The sequence below is a fragment of the Emiliania huxleyi genome (genome assembly GCF_000372725.1).
Source record: "Emiliania huxleyi CCMP1516 chromosome Unknown EMIHUscaffold_190, whole genome shotgun sequence".
In the NCBI taxonomy this organism is placed as follows: Eukaryota; Haptophyta; order Isochrysidales; family Noelaerhabdaceae; genus Emiliania; species Emiliania huxleyi.
In genome coordinates, this window is record NW_005200689.1 from 37,473 (window position 1) to 57,622 (window position 20,150).

Consider the following 20,150-nt stretch of genomic DNA (forward strand, 5'->3'; position numbering starts at 1 on the left):
GGCGTGCGGCGGCGCGGCGGCGGCGCGGCGGGCCCGCGGCGGGTGGGGCGGGGGGGGCACAGGCCCCACTGACTAGATAACAACGCACATGGGTGGGCGAGACAACGAAAATAACCGTAGTAGTGCATCGAAGTGCAGCGTCGCCCACCCACGTCTCGCGAGTGTGTTATCGCGTTCGCGATGCGTGTGCCTCTGTGCCATCGCGCAACGCAACCATCATCCATCTGCATATATAGAGCGTATATCTCCTCTCTCGGGGCCGCGACCAGTTTTTTGTGTCTCTCTCCTCCGCTGAGAGAGAGATACTGTTTGAGTGTCCAGTGTTAGTGCGCAGAGGACTCCAGAAAATAAGAATAGACTAAAGAAGCCGCCAATCTCTACAACTTTCCCCGCGAGCAAAACGTAGTGCCACGGATCTCCGCGTCGACCCGCGGCGGCGGGGGGCCACAATCGGGGGCACTACGCGAGAGGCGACCCCGGGCAATGCACGTGGGGGGCACCAATGCACATCAACCCGCGCTCTCACGCCCCGACGACGACACGCAGAGCAAGCAGCAAAAGGTGCAATGGACATGCACATGCAGCAGCAGGACGCGAGACGCGACACCTCTTCCCGCCGTGGCGTCAAAGGCCAAAGCGCGCCCTCGCCGGCTGCATCACGGCAGTAGCGCGCGGCGCGCCGCGCCGCCGCCGGCCTTCGACGGCAGTAGCGCGGCGCGGGGGAGAGGCGAGCGGCCAAAGGCGCGCGGCGACCAGGTCGGCGGAGGGAGTGTGACAGAAGGAGCCTCCCCCGCGCCGCCGGTGCCGCGAGGTGGTGCCACGTGCGCCAGCGAGAGGCCTGCAGGGCGAGGGGGGCGGGCGTGGACGTGTCGTGGACGTGTCGTGGACGTGTCGTGGACGTGTCGTGGACGTGTCCCTCCCCGGGCGCGGCCTCTCTCTCTCGCGCTCTCTCTCTCTCGCGAGCTCCGCGGTGGGTCAATCTCGGGTCATCTCGGGCAATCTCGGGTCATCTCACCTCCGCGGTGGGTCGAAGCGAAGGCCGTCTGCGGCGATGGCAAGTAATACTGGGTGTTAATGCGGCGATCGCAGGGCAGTCAGGGGCTGGGGCGTCGGTCGTCCGGCCTTTTGGCTGCGCGGCAGCACCCGTAGAGTCTCGGCGTCTCTTCCAAGCAAGTAGTCTCTTCAAAGCAAGAGTGGGCGGAGAGGGCGGCGCAAGAGCTAACCTGGCGCGTCAGAGGCAGGCTCGTGGCGAGGAGGGAGGAGGGAGACTTGCCAGCCGCGAGCAGGCCGGCGACGAAGCCCGCCTTGGCACCAACGACGCGGGTGAAAAATGGCGGGCAGTGCATGCAGGGCTGCGCGTGAGCGGACTCGGTCGCCATCAGGCTTGGAAGCCGGCGCAGCAAGCCGCCGCCGCCGCCGCCGCCGCCGCCGCCGCCTCCTCCTCCTCCTCCGCCGCCGCCGCCGCCGGGCACCACCTCGTCGTTTGTCTTGGCCCGCACAAGCGGCCAAGCGATCTGCGTCAGCAGCAGCAGGGCGAGGACGAGGTTGAGCGCCGATCCCGTCGCGGCGTACTTGGAGGCCGATTGCGCCTGCAGCAAGCGGCGATGGGGCGGTACGGCTGCAGGGGGCGGTGGCCGGGCCATGCGGATCGCACGCAGGCGCCTGCTTGCCAGCCCAGCACGCCTCCTCGCTCGGCGCCGAAGAGTACACGGCGACGAGGTTGGTGGTCGCCTCTTGGATGCGGCTCAGGCTGTCTCGTAGTGAGTTCCACTCCAGCGCCTCTCCATCGGTTGGCTCGCTCATGTCGGCAATCTATGTAGATTGTGTGCTAGCCGGTAGGATGCTCACGAGGTCTTCTTCCCTGTTTCTGTTTTTCTTTTGTTTTTCGCGTTTTTAGGGTGACCCCCTAAACAAGACAAGGTACCACTCTCGGGTACCGCAGGTTTTTGAGCGCGGTACCGGCATTTGCCCGGTACCGCCCAAGCGAGGTACCGGTCGAGAGAGAGATGTAAGCGGCGGCCCAGGATGAATGAATGACAGAATTGGCCTTCGCCAGACTGAGGACTATTGTTTGTGCGCCTCGGCAAGGCGGTTCCGGACATCCCGATTGCGAGCGTGGTGGACTTCATCTTGCCGGTCAACTGCCGGCGGTCGACAACTGCCGTTCGAGCAGCGTCGGGTACCGCCGGCAAGATGAACTCACCTGAAGCTGAGCCGCAGCATGCGGGGCGGCACGCCGCAGGCGGGGCGGCAGCTGTCGACCGGGATGTTCGGAACCGCCTCGCCGAGGCGCACAATAGTCCCCAGTCTGGCGAAGGCCAATTCTGTCATCCTGGAAAGCCCGGAGGAGCGGGACGTCAAGAGGCCATTTCGGCCGAAAAGCAGCACTGTTTTGGGGCGGTACTAACTGCGGTACCTCGAGCGGCTCGAGGCGGTACCTTGTCTTGTTTAGGGGGTGAGGTTCTCCCTTTGCTCCCTTTTCCCTCGCCGCGTAACTTGCGCCCCTTTTGAAAACTTTTATTTTGTTTCTTTAAACCCTTTTTCTCGAGGGGATATCCTTTGTTGCGGCGGCAGCGGAAGGGATGTGCGCAAAACACACGAGTTTCGCGGGAGTGACCCCATGCGTCAAACCCGAGACCTAGCGCGGGTGGGTTGGAGGGGGCTCGCTGCAGGGAAGGGCGGTGTAAGTAGCCGATCCCCGTAGTCCGCCCCACTCCTCCCCATCGGGCCGCATAAGCGGCCGCGCCTCGCAGATTCGTTTCTCGCGCCTGGGTCAGGCGCGCGGGCGCATCCCCCGGGTCGCTCGACCAGCGATCCGAAGAGTGGCCGCTATGCGAAGGAAAGAGCGGGGCCCTCGACGCCTCAGTCCGGCCCTCCGAGGGGGGATCGTCATCTGGCAGCACTGCATCCTCCGCCGCGCTGGTCGACTCCCGGGAGCCTGCGTCATCTGCTCCAGGCCTGAGGGAGGGTGTAGAGGATGTAGAGTGTAGAGCGCTGTAGAGCTGTAGAGCTGTAGAGCGCTGTAGAGCGCTGTAGAGCTGTAGAGCTCTACATCCGCCGCGGGACGAAGCGCCTGCGTTGTAGAGCGATTTAGAGGCGCTCTACAACGTGAAATCTCTACAACAAACTCTACATCAAAAGCGGCGAACGAGGCACGGTCGCTCTCCGACATGAGGCGCGTTGCACTTGCCAGTGCTGCCCTGGCCTTCTGTCTGCCCGCCCAATGGGTGGCAGGTGCCTCTGCTGCTGTGGCATGCCTCACGGCTGCGACTGGCCGGCGCCTCGGCGCGTCAGCTCGGCTCGGCGTAGCGATCGTGGCCAGCGCAACTCGCCTGGACTCAACGCTCAGCCAGGAGCTCCCGCAAGCGCTGGCGCGAGTCATGGCGCATGCAACGCGCAGCAATGCTCGCCTCGCCTCGCGCAAATGCGACCGTCCTCGCAGCCGACAGTCCACCGCCTGCTACAGAAGCACTGCGACGAATGCGGCACCGGCGACGCATGGCATGCTGGTCATGACGCAGTTATAGGGTGTTGTGTGCCGTCAGAGTGACTCTCTGTGTGTCAGGGATAGTCAGGGCCGTCCATCAGAGCTCCAGTAAGCTCGGAGACACCCCATTAGCGCGGCTCGACCTCTTTGAGTCACTGCCTTCCCGCGGTTTTGCTGTAGAGCCTCTACAACAAACTCTACAACAAAATCGCGCTCTACATCGCTCTACAATGCAGGCGCTTCGTCCCGCGGCGGATGTAGAGCTCTACAGCTCTACAGCGCTCTACAGCTCTACAGCTCTACAGCGCTCTACACTCTACATCCTCTACACCCCTCCCTCACGGCTCCAGGCTTTGACTCCTCGTCGTTGTCCTGCAGCAATCGGCACGTAATCTGTGGGCAGTACCCAGCGTCGCAGCCGCAGTCGAGCTTGCCGAGAGGCGCGAGCCGCATTGAGGACGGACGCCCGACTTTGATTCTGAGTTGCCCGGATGTTTGTTCTGGGTTCTTGGCCCCCCTGCTAAAACGTAAGTGGGTACCTTAACAGAAACAAGTTTCTTCCATTGTACGATAATTCGCCGCGAACTGGACTGATAATGGCTCCGGCGGATGCGGCTGTCGCTGCCGCGGCTGTGGAGGGCGGGCCCCAGTCAGAGAGGGCTTCATCGCCTTCGACGCGCAGTAAATTCTCCCCGTCGCACGCCTGGTTGAGAGAGCGTGCGTGTGCTGCCTCTACTCGCCCGCTGCGTTGCAATGGAAGCTGGCGCCTCCGACGATCCTCCGCCCATGCTCCGCGCACCGCGCGTCGAGATCGACGCGCTGCCCTACATCGACGGGCAGTACAACGAACCCGCGATGCGTGCCGAGGCGCCGCCGCCGCCGCCACCGCTTGCCTCCGCTGCACACCGCGCCGCCGCCAGCCAACGTCGCCGCCCTCACACTGGCGACCGCCGCCGCCGCGCGTCCGCCGCCGCCTCTCTCGCTGGCACTCCCAGCACCTCGCCGCCCACACGCACCGCCGCCACCCGCACCGCCGCAGCCTGTCGCCGCCATCGCTTTCCTCCCCTGTCAGGTGGAGAGGCTGATCGCGGAGGAGCTGAAGACGTTCGCGCCGCGGCCGGACGCCCTCGCCCACCTCCCCGCCGCCGAGCCAGACTTTGCCAACCACCCGATGCTCCAGGCCCGCCCGCGGCCATCCTCCCTCCCTCCCTCGCCTCCCCTCTGCTCCGGGAGGGAGACTGCAGCCTCCGCCCCCGATGTGGGCAAGCCGGAGCCCCCCCCCCCCCCCGCCGCCGCCGCCCCCCCCCCAGGCCGAGTGGCTGCGGGTCAACGCCCAAGAGCCGATGCCGACCATGGACGTGAGCAGGTATCAGCTCGACCCTCCGCCAAAGCAAAAGCAGCAGGACCCGATGGCGTGGGAGAGGAGCGTCGGGAACGCGCAGGCGCAGCTCGAGCACCAGGCTACGCGGCTCGACAACCTCGAGCTGCTGCAGCAGCACGGCGCCAACCAATGGCTCGCGCACCTCTCCAACCTCGAGCGAGCGAGCTCGAGGCTCGCCTCCGAGGCGGCGGGGCTGTCGCAAGAAGTGGACGGTGTCAACCGCAGCCGCAAGGAGGAGCAGGTGGAGCTGCAGCCAAAGCTGGCGCGGCTCGAGGCGGGGTGGGTGGGGGGCGTCAAGAAGAACCTGCAGATCGAGGCGCCAGACTCGCCGAGATTGCATGAGAGCCGAGATTGCACCGAGATTGCACGAGAGATGGCCGAGACACGACCGAGACACGACGGGGATCGGCCGAGGTTGTGGGCGAGATTTGCCCCCGAGGGGCGGGAGGCGTCTTCACGCGCTCGAGCTGTGAACAGGCCGAGTGCCTCCGCCTGGAGGCCGAGTGCGCGGCGATGCGCAAGCAGCTCGACCCGACGGCGCAGTAGCGGCTGTCGCCTGCTCCGGGGCCCGATGCAGCAGCAGCGCCGGCGCGAGCAGCACCGCCCCCCTAGCGGCGGCCGCCCCGCTGGTGCCCTCTCGGGCGGCGGCTCGCTCTCGCTGTGCGGTGTCACCACCCTTCGCGACCGCCCCCGCTCGCAGCCGGCGCTTGCGCCTCTCTGTGCTCGACGCCACACAAACGCAGCGCACACGTACATCGCGGTCGTTTGATGTGTTTGAGTGTCCCGCTTCTGTACACCTTGAGACCCGGTGGGGCGTGTTAAATCGCCTTAACTTTTAAGCCTTTGCGCTTTGGTGCATTTCGTGCACATGGCCGCAGCGGCAGCGCCCCCGCGCCCCCGCCCCAGAAAGTATCGAACATTTTGGAACAAATAAATAAATTAAACGGACACATCTACTGTGAGATGGGTAAAACATTTTGCAAAAAAGTGAAAAGTGTTATTTTTGAACAATGTGAAGGGGCTCGCTGCCGACGTGCACGGCGATCTAATCTGATCTACTCGCAGTTCCTCTCCTCTCCTCGAGGTTCTCTATGCCTGCCGCAACTTCTCTACTCGTAGATCCAGCCCTGGCTGTGCGAGGTCCAGGAGCAGACACCCTCGGGGAACCAGAGCTCAATCTCCTTCTCGGCGTTCTCGACCGAATCGGAGCCTGCGGGCGGGCCGGGGCCGGGGCCGGGGGGGTGAGGGGGGAGGGGGGGGGGGGTGTGCTGGCGTGCTCAGTTAGCGATACTGACAGCGTCTTTCCGCAAGGGTTGACTCGGATACATCTCTTCATGCGGTGACCTCATCGCACGCGCGGTGGGGCAGGGGCGCGGCAGCGGCGGGGGCGGAGGGGCGGGGGCGGAGGGGCGGGGGCGGAGGGGCGGGGGCGGAGGGGCGGGGGCTGGGTGGGTGGGGGGACGCAGGAGGAGGGGGCTGGGGGGACGCAGGAGGAGGGTGGGGGGGTAGGGACGCAGGAGGAGGGTGGGGGGGTAGGGACGCAGGAGGAGGGTGGGGGGGGGTAGGGACGCAGGAGGAGGGGGGGGGGGGGGTACCCTTAGGTGAAAAATGGTGATGGGTTGGATCGTCAGCGCGGGACGGCTGGGGGCCCGCGTCTGCATCTGGTCACATCCCCGCGTGCCCAAGGGGGAGGGGAGAGGCGCATCAAGGAGGGTGCTGGGGGGGGGGGGGGGCGTGGCATCGGTCCATGGGTGGTGGCCCTTTGTAGGATGGTCGTCAGCGCTTTGTTGGGAGCTACGCTGGCCGTTCCTTGTGGATCGTCCTCTGCCGTCTCACCCTCCCGCTCTCGCTTCCTCTCTCTGCCGGTGCGGCGAAGGGGAGCGGCGGGTGGCGCGCGCGCGCGCAGGGGGCGGGAGTCAGTCGAAAGAAGATCAAACGCATTCCGCACGAGGCCTCCGGCAGTCGGCAGAATCAGCGGATTGGGCGACGTCTTTCTCCTCGCCAAGGCAAATCTCGGCGGCATCTCGGGATCTCGGCCAGGTCTCGGCTGAGGCGGTTTACCGTGGCAGATGTTCCTGCCGATCTGGATGCAAAAGTCGCCGCGGATGGTGCCGGGCTCGCTCTCGGAGGGCTTGGTCGCGCCGAGCATCTTGCGGCCGGTGACGACAGCGCCATCTCCCGCCCACACCATGCAGAAGACAGGGCCGGTCATCATGTAGTCGATCATGCCCTTGAAGAAGCCCTTGCCGGCAAGGTCGGCGTAGTGCTTCTCCATGTGCTCGCGCGAGGGCGTCATCAGCTTCGCCGCGAGCAGCTGGAAGCCCTTCTGCTCGAAGCGCTTGAGGATGTCGCCGATCAGCCCGCGCTGCACGCCGTCGGGCTTGATCATGATGTAGGTGCGCTGCCGGACGCGGGCGGTGAATGTGAGGGGCGGGAGCAGAGGCGTGGCAGGCCCGGGCTGTCATCAACGTCTTCGCGATGGCGATGAGTGGATATCTCCGGGTGGCGTGATCAGGCTGGGCGGTGGCGACGGGACTGGTAGGGCTGATGGTGGCGCTGTACGAGGCGGGCGCGGCGGGATGGCGGCGGCGGACCTCCATCTTGCCATCGTTGCTGGGCATCGTGATGTGACAACGTCACGTGGTGTGGGCTACGCAAAAATGAAAAAATGGGGCCTGGGTCACCGTGATCTCCGACAGGGAGGGCCGCGCCTCCCCGAGCCTGAGGAGGAGCCGGCGGAGGGGGGGGGCGAGCCGAGGACAATAGAGAGGCCGCGGGTGCGGGCACGACTCGCCGACCAGGGAGAGCGGGCTCGACCCCCCGGGGGTGGAAGTGGGTGTGACTTAATGCCACCGTCCTCGCCCGGGGCGACCCCGGCCGGCGACGCTCTCGGAGGCTGCGGTACCAGCCGGCGAAGCGGAGTCGAGGCCACAGCCGAAGAAGAGGCATCAGAAACGACTGCGGAGGCAGTCTGGTAACGCCCGGAAGGCGAGCAAGGGGCCGGGACGAGCCGAGGGCTCGCCCCGACAGGCGAAGGAAGGGACTCTGGGACCGGAGTCGGGCGGGCGCATATGAGGCGTATCCGTGTACGTACGTGGAGTACAGTGTTGTGTGTCCGTTAGCTCCGAGTAGAGGGGGCGTTCTGCAGTTAAGGGGAAACCCGGTACACGGAACTAACCCTCGGAGACCCGTGTTTACTTTACGGCCCTTTTCCTGCGAACGCGCACCCCCGGGGCTAGGGCTCTCTTGCCCGTAACCCGATCCCGATCATCCGGCCCGCTGGGTGCGCTTCTTAGCTCCCCGGCCCTGGATGTGAGGCTGCCAACTGCACTCCAAGTGCTCCAAGTGCGGCGCGCTCTCAGGATGTTAGTCATTACAAGAAACAGGCTCGGGCAGGTGCCTGCCAAGCGGCTGTGGGCTCTCAGGTAGGCTCTGGGGTGCTCTGGGGTGCTCTGGGGCCACTCGGGACCGCTCGGGACCGCTCGGGACCGCTCGGGACCGCTCGGGACCGCTCGGGACCGCTCGCTCGGCCTCGCTCGGCCTCGCTCGGCCTCGCTCGGCCTCGCTCGGCCTCGCTCGGGGGCGCGGCTGGGACATTTGCGGCCCCGGCCTCCGGCTGGCTAGGCTGCACGGCTGGGCGGCGCGGCGATGCGCGGCGGGCACACCGGCCACGGGCCAAACACATCATACCTATAGGTCCCTTCATACGCTCCTGGAGCCCAGAACCATGTGCGCCGCGATCTTCATGACCGCGGCAAGCAGGGTGAACGAGCCACGCGTCGCCACGTAGTGCACAGAGCCATATACGGTTGTCCACTACCTGGCCAATGAATGACGATCGGCCGTCGATCCCGAAGGGTCGTCGGTTGAGCTAGGGAGCCTGGCGATGGACGCCACCGCGACCCCTCGTGGCATCTCTCTCGCCGTCGGCGAGCCGGGGGCTCGCAGACGGCCGACTTTCTATATAACCAGTAGGACAGCCGTGAGTGTGAATCGGATAAGGAGTTTGCGTCCGTCCACCGTCTTCGTGGACGTCTGTCCTCGTGACACCCACACCCCACACGGCCTGTTTTGCTTGACAGGCTCGGTGCTCCACACGCCCACGGTAGTGCTGCACCGTCTTGTTGAACCTTTGTTTCTCGAGGGACAAGTTCCGGCCCTTCCATTCTGTGATGATCTGCCGCTGCCCGACGTCAGCCTTGTCCCCAATTACAGCTGACGGCGGGATTCCACTGGTGTTTCGTCCTCCTCGGAGTCGTCTTCCCCGGCTTCCTCCCGGTCGGCTCTACGCTTCGTAGCCGCTGAGAAATGCAGAGTTGCCGCCGAGGGAGACCAAGCCCGGTGGCAATCCGAAGCATCGTGATCGAACGGTGCAGAGCCACTCAAAGTACTCCGTGCGCTCATCAAGAAGCAGGTATCTATGGCTAGCCCAAGACGAAGCTGAGTAGTAGTATCGGGTAGCGTTTGAAATCAGCTGAACTTGATTTCCTTCCAGCGCCCAATGCCGCACTGAAAGGTGTGTTCCGACAAGCCGCAATGGGGCGACATGACCTGGTTTGAGCTCCCAATTTCGCAGCGAAAGGTGTGCATCGAGATTCAGCAACGGGTTAAGTCCTTCAGGCCAACGCCAATCGCAATCGTTTCGCAGTTGGGGCGAAGTTCGGTCTTCCTCTCCGTCATCGATCGGCGGCGAGAGGCGGCGAGTGGTGACGCGAATTTCAACCGAAATCGCGCCACCCTTTGTGCACTTTGAGCAAGAGTCACTCCTCGTCTCTCGCAATGATGTTGTTGTGACGGTTGAATTTTTGCCGATTTCTGTAAGCGTCCATTTTTGAACAGGTTTGGAAACCACCGAGGGGTACGATTCCACATAATTCATCCGACGGAAACGTGGCGATGGCACCTGATTCGGGGAGCAGTGGGGGGGGGGGGTGAGGATTTGGTTCTGAAGAAGGTGGGGGAGTACAGAGGGGGATGGGGTAGAGTCACCGTTTGAGCGAACCAACGACGGCTGTGGCGCCGACGGCGGCACCCTTGTACGAGGCTGTGAGGGGAGCGGCGGCGAGAGGGGGGGCGGCGGCGACGCAGGCGAGCCGCACGCGCGCGCGACTGAGGGAAGCGCGGGCGGCGGGAAAAAGGAGAACGGCGGCGGCGGCGAGGCGCAAAACGGGGGCGGCGGAAGTGGGGGCGACGGCGGCGGCGGAGTGAACCTACGGCGGCGCGCGCACGGACGGCGACGAAATCGACGGCGGGAAGGGGCAGGGCTGCATGGCGGCGGCGGGCGCGCGCTCATATGTCTTGCTTTTGTCCACCTCCTTCCTCGGTGACCTGCGTGCGCGGGAACGGCAGGGGTCATGTCGCGCGCACCGGGCGGCGCCGTGCTCGCAGCAGCCGGGATGCATCGCGGCAGAGAATGGTGGAGAGCTCTACCCGCGCACCTGCCCAGCGAGGAGCTCGACGCCGCTCCTGGCAGGCGAGGCAGGGATCTCGGCGACGTTGGAGAGCGGGCGCACGATCGATGAGCTGAGACGCAGCGCGCCGCGTACATGCCGCCGCTGCCGCCGCTGCCGATGGCGCCGGCCGCCGCTGCTCGGCGACACGCTTCGCGACCCCTGTCAGCGGCGCGGGCATGCGCGTTTGTGTGTGACGGAGGCGGTGCGGAGTTTCTCTCTCCTCCTCCTCCCCCTCCCGGCTCGCATGCCCATGGGTCGTGCATGACGCGTATCTGAGCAACTGAGCCTCAAGCTCAACCCCACACCCCCCCTTGCCCCCTGCAGCTGCACCACCCACCCCCACCACCACTGACTGGTTCGAGTGTGTAAGTGTCGTGCGCGTAGGCATTTTTATTAGGAGGTCACATTAACTACCAATTACGGAGCTGATACAAGATACATCGATCATCGTCGCACACGACACTCGACAGCATGCCCATGCGTGCATTTCGGTTGCCGCAGCATCCTGCATCGCGCGTCATGTAGGACTCTATAACGGTAGACACTGGGCACAAGGGCCTTCGTACTGAACACTCGGAGCTCTACTAGACAGAGTGAGGAGGAGGGGAGGGGGCGCTAGAGGGAGAGGGCAGTGCGCCGGACGAGGGCGAAGCCGAGCGGCAGTGGGTCCAGGGCGCTATCGGGCGCACCCCGCTGCTACTAGAAACGACTGTGTGTCGTGGCAGCGCGGTCGGCCAGCAGTGCCGCCGCGGCAGCAATGTCGTTCCCCGAGCGGTAGAGCGCCTCGCTCGCGTCAGCGAGCGCAAACCCCATCTCGACGAGGGCCGACTCGGCCGCCGGGTTGGTTGGTGGTTCCTGCGACTGCGCGTATTGCGACAGCCACTGCCCCTGCGGCGGCCGCGGCCGCGGCTGCTGCCGCTTAGCGGTGGGGGGGGGCAGTGGTGGCTGCTCAACGAGCCGCTGCTGATGCGGAGGCGACGAGGCGACGAGGCGAAGGAGCATGGACGCTGTGTTGGTGGCCAGGCGTCTTATTGGCCGAGCGTGATAAAGCGAGCGCCCACATCCACAGCCCCCGATCCCCCTCAAACGTCTTATCAGGCGTCTTATTGGCCGAGCGTGATAAAGCGAGCGCCTACATCCACAGCCCCCGATCCCCCTCAAACGTCTTATCAGGTGGACACACACACACACACACACACACACACACACACACACACACACACACACACACACACACACACACACACACACACACACACACACACACACACACACACACACACACACACACACTGAGAGAGAGAGGGAGAGAGAGAGAGAGAGAGAGAGAGAGAGAGAGAGAGAGAGAGAGAGAGAGAGAGAGGGAGAGGGAGAGGGAGAGAGTAGAGAGATTCCTCAGATTCCAATGAAAAATGCTTAGAACGCGTTAAGGTTCCCCGGGCCACTTTCGGGGGGCAAACCCTGCCCGGCCCCTAGAACCCCAGGTAAGGCCCAGGTGTGGCCTAGGGCATCAGATGAGAAGGGACCAAGAGGAGTCCAGTCTGAGCCATAGAGCCAATGTCTTCGCCCTCGAGGGTCGCGTTCAAATGCCCGGAACGCATTTTGCTGATTGGAGCGCGTGCGACTTGTTTTCTTTATTGCAGTGAGAGAGGCTTGCACTTGAGCACTTGAGCACTTGAGCACTTGATAGGGTCGATTCCGCATGGTACGGGACCCCTCGATCGTCTCGCCCTCCCTCACTGTGTGTTCATTGGGGGGGAGGGCCCAACTTGAGAATCGTGCTTTTTTGGTTCGCCGGCATCGAGCGAGCAACGTGATCGACCGAGCGGCTTGCTGTGCGGACGGCTATTTGTGGCTCTCGTCGAGAGCGTTTTGCGGCCCGGCGCGGGTGGGAGAGCATGTGTCGTCTGACGTGTCACTGTGTACGTCATGTCAGTCTTGATAACAAGTACGGTCGATCCGTCAAAGCGATACACTCGTCACGATCACGCTGGAGGGATGGCACGGAGCTCTGTGCCGGCACGCAGGAGAGCCGACGGCAAGAAGAGCTCGATGCATGGGGGTCGTGGGCGACGCCCGTCCGCAGCTGACACGTCGTGGTGACGATGATGGCGAGGAGCATCACGGTGGAGAGGATCCCGGCGCTGCTTGGGCTCGCTCGAGTTTCCGGTCTAGGCATGTCTTTTTTTGTTGTATCAGGGCTTGGAGGTGGAGGCGTCCGCGACAAGAATTCTCGAGGGGTCTTCAAGATCTTGCAGAGGCATGTGCCGCTGGCTGACGGCGCCCTTGGCCATAGCAATCGCCGCGCCACAGGCTGGGTGCCGCGGCCGGATCGTGTCCGGCCGCTGCGCGCTGCACAGGCCGTACTCGTGGGAGGACCTGAAGGCGCACGCGGCCAATCAGTCGGCGCGCTACGCCGCGGGCGAGTACCCGGGCCGGTCACCAAACGGCAACGCCATGTACGATCGGTACAAACGTTGGTGTATTGAGCACGGCCGGATCTCGAACGCGGACTACGTCGTACGGTACGTCCGATGGCACGGCGGCAGCGCGCTCGAGCCGTCGCTGGCACCATATCTGCTCGACGACGGGATCGAGCACTGGATTCTGTGGCATCATCCGAATAAAACGCCAGGCGACACCGAGCTGGACCCAGCGTCGGAGGCTGCGGTCGCGAGGGCGCTCGTTGCGCGTGAGATCAAAGGCGAGGCGTCGCCATCCGATGTGCCACTCGTTTGCTTCCAAAACGTGCCGCCGCTTCGCTCCATCCCGACGATCGCGCACTCGCACGTGTTTCTGCGCGTGGGCAGCATGCTGCCCGAAGCGAGACGAGCCGTCGGCGCGATGCGAGGCGCGTGGCGCCAGCGGTCGCCGTGGCTGAGGGCGGCGGGACGCGGGAGGTACAGGCGGCGAGACGACGCGATGGGGGTTGAGAGCCGCGGGTAGCGGGGTACCGTGCAAGCATTGATGCATACCGGCTATGGAACTCTTATCACTGTCGTGTACTCTGCTTCTCTCCACTGCGACTTGGCACTTGGACTTCACTCTTCAGACTTTGTAGGCCCAACTTGTACTCTCTGTGTACAGTGATCAGTGTAGCCTGTAGCGCTAGCGGTCTATGTAGGGCCGTAGCCCGCGCCGTAACCCGATACCCGAGCATCCGGCCCGCTGGGTGCGCGCTTCTTAGCTCCCCGGCCCTGGGTGTGAGGTTGCCAGCTGCACTCCAAGTGCTCCAAGTGCATCTAGGTTTCTATAACTAGTCTGGCCATTCGTGTCGATTGTGGATTGAAGATGGCAGATGGGATAAAAGTACTGACAAAAGGATGGGGGAGGGGGGGATCGGAAGGCCGCACAAACCGGATTGGTAGAGAATAGAACGTGACGTCGTCGTCACTCCAGCGCGCGCTGCCGCTTCGGCTTCTGCCACCCTGAGCCCGCCTTTCCGTCGCCCCTGCTCTCCTCCTCCCCCGCCTCGGGCTCGGCCGCCGGAGCGCCGCCCGTTACCTCGGCCGCGTAGTACTTTTGCTTGCGCTCGTCGAAGCACTGGACAAAGCGCACCGGGGCGCCGTCCGGCAGCCGAACGCCGTCCAAGATGTCGTTTGTGTGGCAAAAGAGGTCGGACCCCTCGCCCCCGCGCGGCACGATGAAGCCGAACCCCTTCTGCGGGTTCCAGCGTTTCGCGGTGCCGCTGTGGAGCATCGGCAGCCCGGTGTGCGCCTGCTGCTTGACGCGCTCGAGCTCTTCGAGCTTGGCCACCGCCTGCCGAAGCGCGGCATCCGCCTCCTCGCACAGCTTCGCCTGCGCTTCCACCGCCTCTGCCGCCTCGTCGGCCGCCCTGCGCGCAGCCATCTTGGCGTCCTTCGCCCTCCGCGACTCGGCCTCGTCCCACTCTGACGCCGCCTTGGCAGCGGCGGTGGCCACTGCGGAGGCGATTGCCAGGTCGCGCTCCTGCACTGGCGGGCGGAGTGGGACCCCGAGCGCTGCACCACCCCCGATCATCGCAGGGGCAAAGGGGCGCTGGAACCCGGGTCTGAGCGGTGGAGCGCCGGGCGGGCCCAGCGGCGGGCCCAGCGGCGGGCCACTGTGCGGTGGCCGACCCATGGGGTGCCCGCCCGGATGGGGCGCCCATCCGGCCACTGGCGGCGCGGAGCCTGCAGGCGGCAGCGGCACCGTGTAGCCGGGCGGCGGCGGGTGGCGAACTCGCTGATGTGGCTGGCCAGCCATGGACGGCCGCATGGGTGGTGGGCCGCTGGCGCTGCAGCTGGCGCTACTGCAGTCTGAGGTTGCGCTGGCGTGAGGCGCGTTAAAATGCACTTTCTTTCTTTTATTTAACCCGGGGGACCAGTGGAGCGACAGCTTCCCACCTTGGCCTCGACAGAACGGCCTGGAATCGGACTTTGGCGCAGCGTTTCTTCTCGTGGCTGGATCCGTTGATCCGTTCATCGCAGTCGGGCCGCACTAGAGGACGGACGAGCGGCAACCAAAGAGCAGAGCAGCGATGATTCCGGGCGTAATCATGGATCTCGCGACGCACATCCTGCTCCTGCTGTGCGGGTACTTGTCCTTCAAGGCGCTCCGCCTCGCGCCCACATTCTTAGCCTCACGGCACAACAACATTTACGATTGCATCCCTTCGCATTCAACGCTGCGGGGACACCCCGCAGTGTGACAAGCCCTTGCGCGTCACGGTAGGCGCTCGAGTCGGAAGCGACTGAGGATGACACCAAGTGGCTGACCTTCTGGTTCGTGTACTCGATCTTCTCCCTGGTGGAGTCGGTGAGCTGCTGTTTGGAGTTTGCGGGTTGCGCCGCCATCCCCCGACTGCCATCATCCCTGCCTCTCTGCCGGCACAGATTTGCTCCTACGTCTCCTTCATCATCCCCTTCTACGGCGAGATCATGTTTGGCGTTCTAGTCTTCCTTGCCTTCTGCGGCGGTGCCCCAGTACCGCCCTCCTCCTTCCTCGCCTCATTCCACATCCATCAGTGGCTCCTTGTGTGCCAACTGCCTGCACACGCTTCGTGCAGGCGCCAAGATGGCCTACTCCATGCTGCTGCGTCCGCTGCTGCTCAAGTACGGCAAAGGTGGCCCTCCCCTGCCGGGTGCTGACGGTGGCGAGGGCGGACGGGGCCGCGAGGGGTGGCGAGGCCGCCTCTGAGCCGTCATCGCCGCCGCTCTCACCTTCCGCTTCCCGCGCCACCCTGCCGCCTCAGAAATCGACAACAGGCTGAGCCGTGTTCCGGGCATGGACATTGACCCCATCGACGACATCAAGGCGTGAAGAAAGGGTCTAAGTTCCGAGGCGCAAGTGCCTATAGGGATCTGACGGGCACGTCGCGCTGTCCCAACATCTTGAGTGTGCGTCTCGGCTTCCAACAGCCATGTCTTACACATGTGGTGAGGAACCATCGCCGCCATCAACGCGGTTCAGCTATTCTCTATTGGGAGGGTGTGGGGGCCCCTATCAGCGGTGCCACCCGCGCGGCGAGCGGGCGCGTCTCTCTCGGCCGCGTGCACCCACGTGTCGGTGCCGACGACACAGACGTTCGTGTGTGGCGGACGGGAGCGGCAGGCAGGCAGGGGGGGCGAGTCACACCGTAAAACACAAAGAGACGGAAATCAATGTACTGCAATAAAGTAAAAATTTATCGCACGCAAGCAGAGACGCGAGATGCCGGGGGGGCGAGGCGCGGAGCAGGGACGCGCAGGGCGAGACGAGCCGAGTGAGGGAGCAGGACGTTGCGGAGATCAGCAGGAGGATGTACGAAGAAATTAGGAGCAGCAGGGACCCGAGGCGGGACCATGTGGAAGACGGCTAGTGCTAGCGCCCCCATCGGGAGGACACGACCCCGGCTACTAGAGCGCCTCGCCGACCACACCCACAAAGAACCCTGCACAAAGATCGCACGGGAGGGGACCTGTTCCTTTTTACCCATCTCCTAGTAGAGGTGTCCGTTTTTATTTATTAAATCGCGTTCCTGATCCGGGCGCGCCGCGGCACACCTCCGGGGGGGAGCGGGGAGGGCGGAGACCAGAGAGACGAGCAGTCACCCGCTCATACCCACCGACCCCCGCTCCGCAGTATGCAGTCGAGTAAAGCAGTGTGCCGCGATGGTTGCACCAGGGTTGCACCCCGCACATATGCACAAGCCCCTCGGCGGCGATCCGGGGGGGTCTCCAGCGCTGTGGACTCTTGTGCCACCCCATGCCTCAAGCGCCCACCCGGGCCATGCGGGCGAGGCGGCCCGCTGTGCCGACAAAGGGGACCGAGAGGCCCGACGGCCGCAGCGCGGGCCTCACCACGCGCGGCGGGCGCCTCTCGGGTCGGCGCAGCGTCGGCGAGGAGGGGGTCGTGTCGATGACAAAGGAGGCGCTGTGCCCCCCGCTGCTGAGGGAGTGCACCGAGCCGGTGGCGGAGGCGGAAGCCGGGAGGGGGACGCGGGTGGCGGTCGGCGTGCCCACCGCGCTCGCCAGGAGCGACTCGCGCGTCTGGTACGGGTACTCGACCGCCAGTGTGAAGAAGTCGCCGCTCTGCTCGAGCCTGCGCAGCGCGGCGGCGTCCTCCGTGACCACCGCGGCGTCGGCGTGGACCAGGACGATGGAGGCCGCCTGCGTGAAGACGTCAACCGTGCGAGCGAGCTGATCGCCCACGCTGACAAACGCCTCGAGCGAGACGAACGAGCGGAGGCTGCGCGCGAGCTCGTAGCCCGGCGCGCTTGCCACCTTGCCCTCCTGCGTGCTCACCACGAGGAACTCCTGCGCGGCCGCCTGCCACGTCCCGGGGCAAGGCGGCAGCGCGGCGAAGCGCTGCGGCTCAACAAAAGCGTCGAGGAGCGCATCCACCTGCGAGTAGCCGCCCGTGAGAGCACGCGCCATCGGCAGCCAGTTGCCGTCGCCACCGTGCGGCCGGCAGTTCATCTCGACGAGGCACGGTCCGTCCTTGGTCAGGATGACCTACAAGGGGGGGAGATCCGGTTCCGGCAAAGGCTCCCCGACGAGGCCACGGGCCGGGCCCTACGCCGAGCGCGCCTCGCCGTGCGTCGCGCCGTACCGGATCTGCAGCGCGTCCAGCACGGGCAGCACGTATCCGATCAGCCGCTGCGCCACCGCCTCGCTCGGCGGCACCGGAAGCATCCCAAAGTAGACAAAGGCCGCGCCTGTCGGGGGTGTTGAGGAGGTGGGCTAGGGGCGTGTGAGGGGAGTGCCCACGCAGTGGACGGAGCGCGCGCCGTTGCAAGGCCGCTTGTCGTACTTCCACACCGCCGTCACCTTGTGCTCGCCCGCCGAGGTGACGGTGTCGACGACGTACTCGGGGCCGACGAGGAACTCCTGGCACAGCACGGCGCCGCCCTGCGCGCCGACGCGGCGCTGCGCGCCCATGAGGGTCTCGAAGTGCGCCTGCTCACGGACGGAGGCGTGATGCGACGCTGCGCACGGCTCAGGCGTCTGAGCATGTCGAGGCCGTGCCTTTGACTCCTCCAGCGAGGCGCACAGCTTGACGCCGTCCGAGCCCGCGCTCTCGACTGGCTTGAGGACGACCTGGGACGGGGGAGACGGCTGGCGTCAGCGGCACGAGACGGTGCCGAGCGTGCTCTCTGCCCACTGGCGAGGCGTCTAGCTGCTGGCAGCACCACCTTGCCGTTTGCCTCGAGCTCCGAGGCGACCCAGCCAGCGACCGTCTGCCACTCGGTGCCGAGCGTCTCGCGCACGGCGCGCATGCCGGCTTCGCGTACCGCCTGAGGAGGATTGGGAGGATGGGCCGCGGGCGACGATGGAGGGGAAGGAGGGTAGGCCAGGCAGGTGTGGCGGGAGGCCTGCTGCTGCGTGTGTTTGTCCCGCCGGTTGCCCAGCTCGGTGCCGTTGCTTGCCAGCCCGCTCCGCTGCGACAGCCGGTCGGCGAGCTCGACGCCCGTCTGCGAGAGGCGCGCGCGGGATGGGGTGAGAGGTGGTGCCATGCACTTCACACTGCTGTGAACAGGTGCCGAACCCATACTGTGACCTCAGAGCATATGCCAGCTTGGTGCGTGGAGGGGCGAGCGGCGGCGGTGGCGTGGCGCACCTCTGCGCCGCAAATGACAGCGTCGACCTTGTGCGGCGCCGCGGCCTTGCGGAGCAGCTGTGTCGTCGCCTCGATCGACTCTCCCTCGTCCACCTGGGCATGGTATCGGAGACCCTTTGCATGCTCCGGCACCATGTTGCGCAGGTCTTTTGTGACCACGGCCGACCAGACTGCGACCACGGCGTAGCCGCGCTTGGTCGCCTCCACGGCCACACAGGCTCCGGTCGAGATGGGGTCGACAATAGCGACGCAGCGCTGCTGCTGGGTGCTCGCACGCATTGCAAGGATGCAGAGGGTCTACAGGGGTGTAGGCGGGCGGTTTGACGAGATCATTCCCAATGAGGAGGCGCATTTTCTCTCTTTCCAAGTCGGTCGTGGCGACGCGGGCCCAGTACCTCTGAGGTGACTTGGACCCAGAATTGGCTGGGGCTGCAGAAGCAGACAGAGCAGATTGTGAATGCGCTTGCCTGCGGCGAGGGCGGGGTCGAGTGCACCTGTGCACGGAGGGTAAACCTTCTTTTCTATCTAGATAGACGGCTAGGATTGAGAGCAGCCTCGCTCTCAACCCTAGAAGTCGAAGGATTGTGAGCAGCAGTCATCGCAATCTTAGCATCTCTGTGCGATTGTGAGCGCCTACGCTCGCAATCCTACATACATCTTCTAGGACTACGAGCAGCTCCGCTCCCAAGGTGGCTGGCGACGCCTACGACTACTACCAGCGCGCTCGCAATCCGAGCAAAGTCTAGGGTTGCGAGCAGCACTGCTCACAATCCTAGCAGCATGCCTCCAATTCAGTAGCGCTCGCAGTCGCCTACATCTTGTATGTAGGACTAATGAGCGGCTGCGCTCACAATCGTACCAAAGATCCATGTCCAAGGATTGCTGGCAGGCGCACAGAGGGGCGCTCCCAGTCGCTCCAGCCGCGAGCGCTTGTGAGCGCGCCGGGATGGTCTCCTCACAATCCAAACCCCCCCCAATGACATACCAGTGAGGGACCGCTCGACCATCCTAGAAGTAGTGTAGGATTGCGAGCGTAGGCGCTCACAATCGCACAGAGATGCTACGATTGCGAGGACTGCTGCTCACAATCCATCGACTTCTAGGATTGAGAGCGAGGCTGCTCTCAATCCTACCTAGCCGTCTAGAAAAGAAGGTTCACCTGCACGGAGCTATAAGTGCCTCGCCGTCCTCGCAGGAGTCGCTTAGGCGGCTCCCGTGGTGTACCTGTGTTAGTGCCAGTGCGCGCCAGAAAAGAAAGAAAGAAAACAGAAGGCAAGAAAGAAAGAAAGAACAACCCAAGGGATGGATGCCACCTTCCCCCGCTAAAATTCTTTTTAGTGCGCGCCAGTCCCTGGGCAGTTTGTAAAATTCTTTTTATCGACTGTAGCGCCAGTCCGAGCCAGTCTGCTTGATTGATTGATGGGAAGGCGAAACACAGTCCGACCAACGACTGGGACACCAACGCGGTATGGGTGGACGCTAGACGGGCGATGACGGTCACACAGGAGCGACACACAGAACCACAAGACAAGACACTCAGCCAAACTGACTGCCACACATCCTGAGCGAAGTTCCCTAGTCACCCGCGGCCGGACTCCATCCGGCACGCGTCGCTGGGCGCTCAGAGCCGCGTCCCCTGCTCGCCACCCCGACGTCCAAGGCGCCCGAGCGAACGACAGGCGGCACGCGAAGACTGATTGCAATCCCGCCGACCGCCAGGCCGCGGGATGATGCGTGCGCGGTCATGTAGTGGGTCTCGGAAGCTCCCCTC

General features: G+C 64.6%; 8 protein-coding genes across 8 annotated transcripts; 3 read left to right on the forward strand and 5 right to left on the reverse strand.

The window, feature by feature from the left end:
• Positions 1-333: 333 nt before the first annotated feature.
• EMIHUDRAFT_468448 (hypothetical protein) lies at positions 334-1,830 on the reverse strand. The gene is made up of 5 exons (XM_005782274.1): positions 1,663-1,830; positions 1,377-1,589; positions 1,224-1,304; positions 1,016-1,043; positions 334-838 (listed from the first exon to the last, which is right to left on the reverse strand). The coding sequence occupies exons 1-5, from the start codon at positions 1,801-1,803 to the stop codon at positions 657-659; spliced, it is 645 nt and encodes a 214-aa protein (XP_005782331.1). The 5' UTR covers positions 1,804-1,830; the 3' UTR covers positions 334-656.
• A 1,340-nt stretch (positions 1,831-3,170) lies between these two features.
• EMIHUDRAFT_233270 (hypothetical protein) lies at positions 3,171-3,748 on the forward strand (the record flags this gene model as incomplete). The annotated part of the gene is made up of 2 exons (XM_005782275.1): positions 3,171-3,509; positions 3,668-3,748. 2 exons carry the CDS (start codon positions 3,171-3,173, stop codon positions 3,746-3,748), a joined length of 420 nt encoding a protein of 139 aa, XP_005782332.1.
• Positions 3,749-4,240: 492 nt separating this feature from the next.
• Positions 4,241-5,414, forward strand: EMIHUDRAFT_233271 (hypothetical protein; the record flags this gene model as incomplete). The annotated part of the gene is made up of 3 exons (XM_005782276.1): positions 4,241-4,346; positions 4,826-5,151; positions 5,346-5,414. The coding sequence occupies 3 exons, from the start codon at positions 4,241-4,243 to the stop codon at positions 5,412-5,414; spliced, it is 501 nt and encodes a 166-aa protein (XP_005782333.1).
• A 436-nt stretch (positions 5,415-5,850) lies between these two features.
• EMIHUDRAFT_365588 (nucleoside diphosphate kinase) lies at positions 5,851-7,262 on the reverse strand. Its single transcript, XM_005782277.1, has 2 exons — positions 6,930-7,262; positions 5,851-6,078 (listed from the first exon to the last, which is right to left on the reverse strand). The coding sequence occupies exons 1-2, from the start codon at positions 7,255-7,257 to the stop codon at positions 5,978-5,980; spliced, it is 429 nt and encodes a 142-aa protein (XP_005782334.1). The 5' UTR covers positions 7,258-7,262; the 3' UTR covers positions 5,851-5,977.
• Positions 7,263-10,692: 3,430 nt separating this feature from the next.
• Positions 10,693-11,363, reverse strand: EMIHUDRAFT_442601 (hypothetical protein). Its single transcript, XM_005782278.1, has one exon. It carries the CDS (start codon positions 11,321-11,323, stop codon positions 11,021-11,023), a length of 303 nt encoding a protein of 100 aa, XP_005782335.1. The 5' UTR covers positions 11,324-11,363; the 3' UTR covers positions 10,693-11,020.
• Positions 11,364-13,711: 2,348 nt separating this feature from the next.
• Positions 13,712-14,422, reverse strand: EMIHUDRAFT_113467 (hypothetical protein; the record flags this gene model as incomplete). The annotated part of the gene is made up of 1 exon (XM_005782279.1): positions 13,712-14,422. One exon carries the CDS (start codon positions 14,420-14,422, stop codon positions 13,712-13,714), a length of 711 nt encoding a protein of 236 aa, XP_005782336.1.
• A 415-nt stretch (positions 14,423-14,837) lies between these two features.
• Positions 14,838-15,601, forward strand: EMIHUDRAFT_113468 (hypothetical protein; the record flags this gene model as incomplete). Its single annotated transcript, XM_005782280.1, has 5 exons — positions 14,838-14,984; positions 15,014-15,097; positions 15,175-15,256; positions 15,348-15,404; positions 15,534-15,601. The coding sequence occupies 5 exons, from the start codon at positions 14,838-14,840 to the stop codon at positions 15,599-15,601; spliced, it is 438 nt and encodes a 145-aa protein (XP_005782337.1).
• Positions 15,602-16,257: 656 nt separating this feature from the next.
• On the reverse strand, positions 16,258-18,703 carry EMIHUDRAFT_456661 (hypothetical protein). The gene is made up of 7 exons (XM_005782281.1): positions 18,380-18,703; positions 18,135-18,233; positions 17,955-18,056; positions 17,788-17,859; positions 17,550-17,718; positions 17,350-17,477; positions 16,258-17,274 (listed from the first exon to the last, which is right to left on the reverse strand). The coding sequence occupies exons 1-7, from the start codon at positions 18,656-18,658 to the stop codon at positions 16,531-16,533; spliced, it is 1,593 nt and encodes a 530-aa protein (XP_005782338.1). The 5' UTR covers positions 18,659-18,703; the 3' UTR covers positions 16,258-16,530.
• Between the last annotated feature and the right edge of the window lie 1,447 nt (positions 18,704-20,150).

What these genes read in the sequence shown, in the direction of transcription:
- EMIHUDRAFT_442601 (XM_005782278.1), bottom strand. Translation starts at nt 11,323, where the DNA reads ATGCTCCTTCGCCTCGTCGCCTCGTCGCCTCCGCATCAGCAGCGGCTC.
- EMIHUDRAFT_456661 (XM_005782281.1), bottom strand. Translation starts at nt 18,658, where the DNA reads ATGCGTGCGAGCACCCAGCAGCAGCGCTGCGTCGCTATTGTCGACCCC. An exon ending in ACAAACACACGCAGCAGCAG is followed by an intron (nt 18,057 to 18,134) that starts GCCTCCCGCCAC and finishes AATCCTCCTCAG; the next exon opens with GCGGTACGCGAAGCCGGCAT. An exon ending in CGACAAGCGGCCTTGCAACG is followed by an intron (nt 17,478 to 17,549) that starts GCGCGCGCTCCG and finishes CACCCCCGACAG; the next exon opens with GCGCGGCCTTTGTCTACTTT.
- EMIHUDRAFT_468448 (XM_005782274.1), bottom strand. Translation starts at nt 1,803, where the DNA reads ATGAGCGAGCCAACCGATGGAGAGGCGCTGGAGTGGAACTCACTACGA. An exon ending in CGTGCTGGGCTGGCAAGCAG is followed by an intron (nt 1,590 to 1,662) that starts GCGCCTGCGTGC and finishes CGCTTGCTGCAG; the next exon opens with GCGCAATCGGCCTCCAAGTA. An exon ending in GCCGGCTTCCAAGCCTGATG is followed by an intron (nt 1,305 to 1,376) that starts GCGACCGAGTCC and finishes GTTGGTGCCAAG; the next exon opens with GCGGGCTTCGTCGCCGGCCT.
- EMIHUDRAFT_365588 (XM_005782277.1), bottom strand. Translation starts at nt 7,257, where the DNA reads ATGATCAAGCCCGACGGCGTGCAGCGCGGGCTGATCGGCGACATCCTC. An exon ending in CGGCAGGAACATCTGCCACG is followed by an intron (nt 6,079 to 6,929) that starts GTAAACCGCCTC and finishes GCCCGCCCGCAG; the next exon opens with GCTCCGATTCGGTCGAGAAC.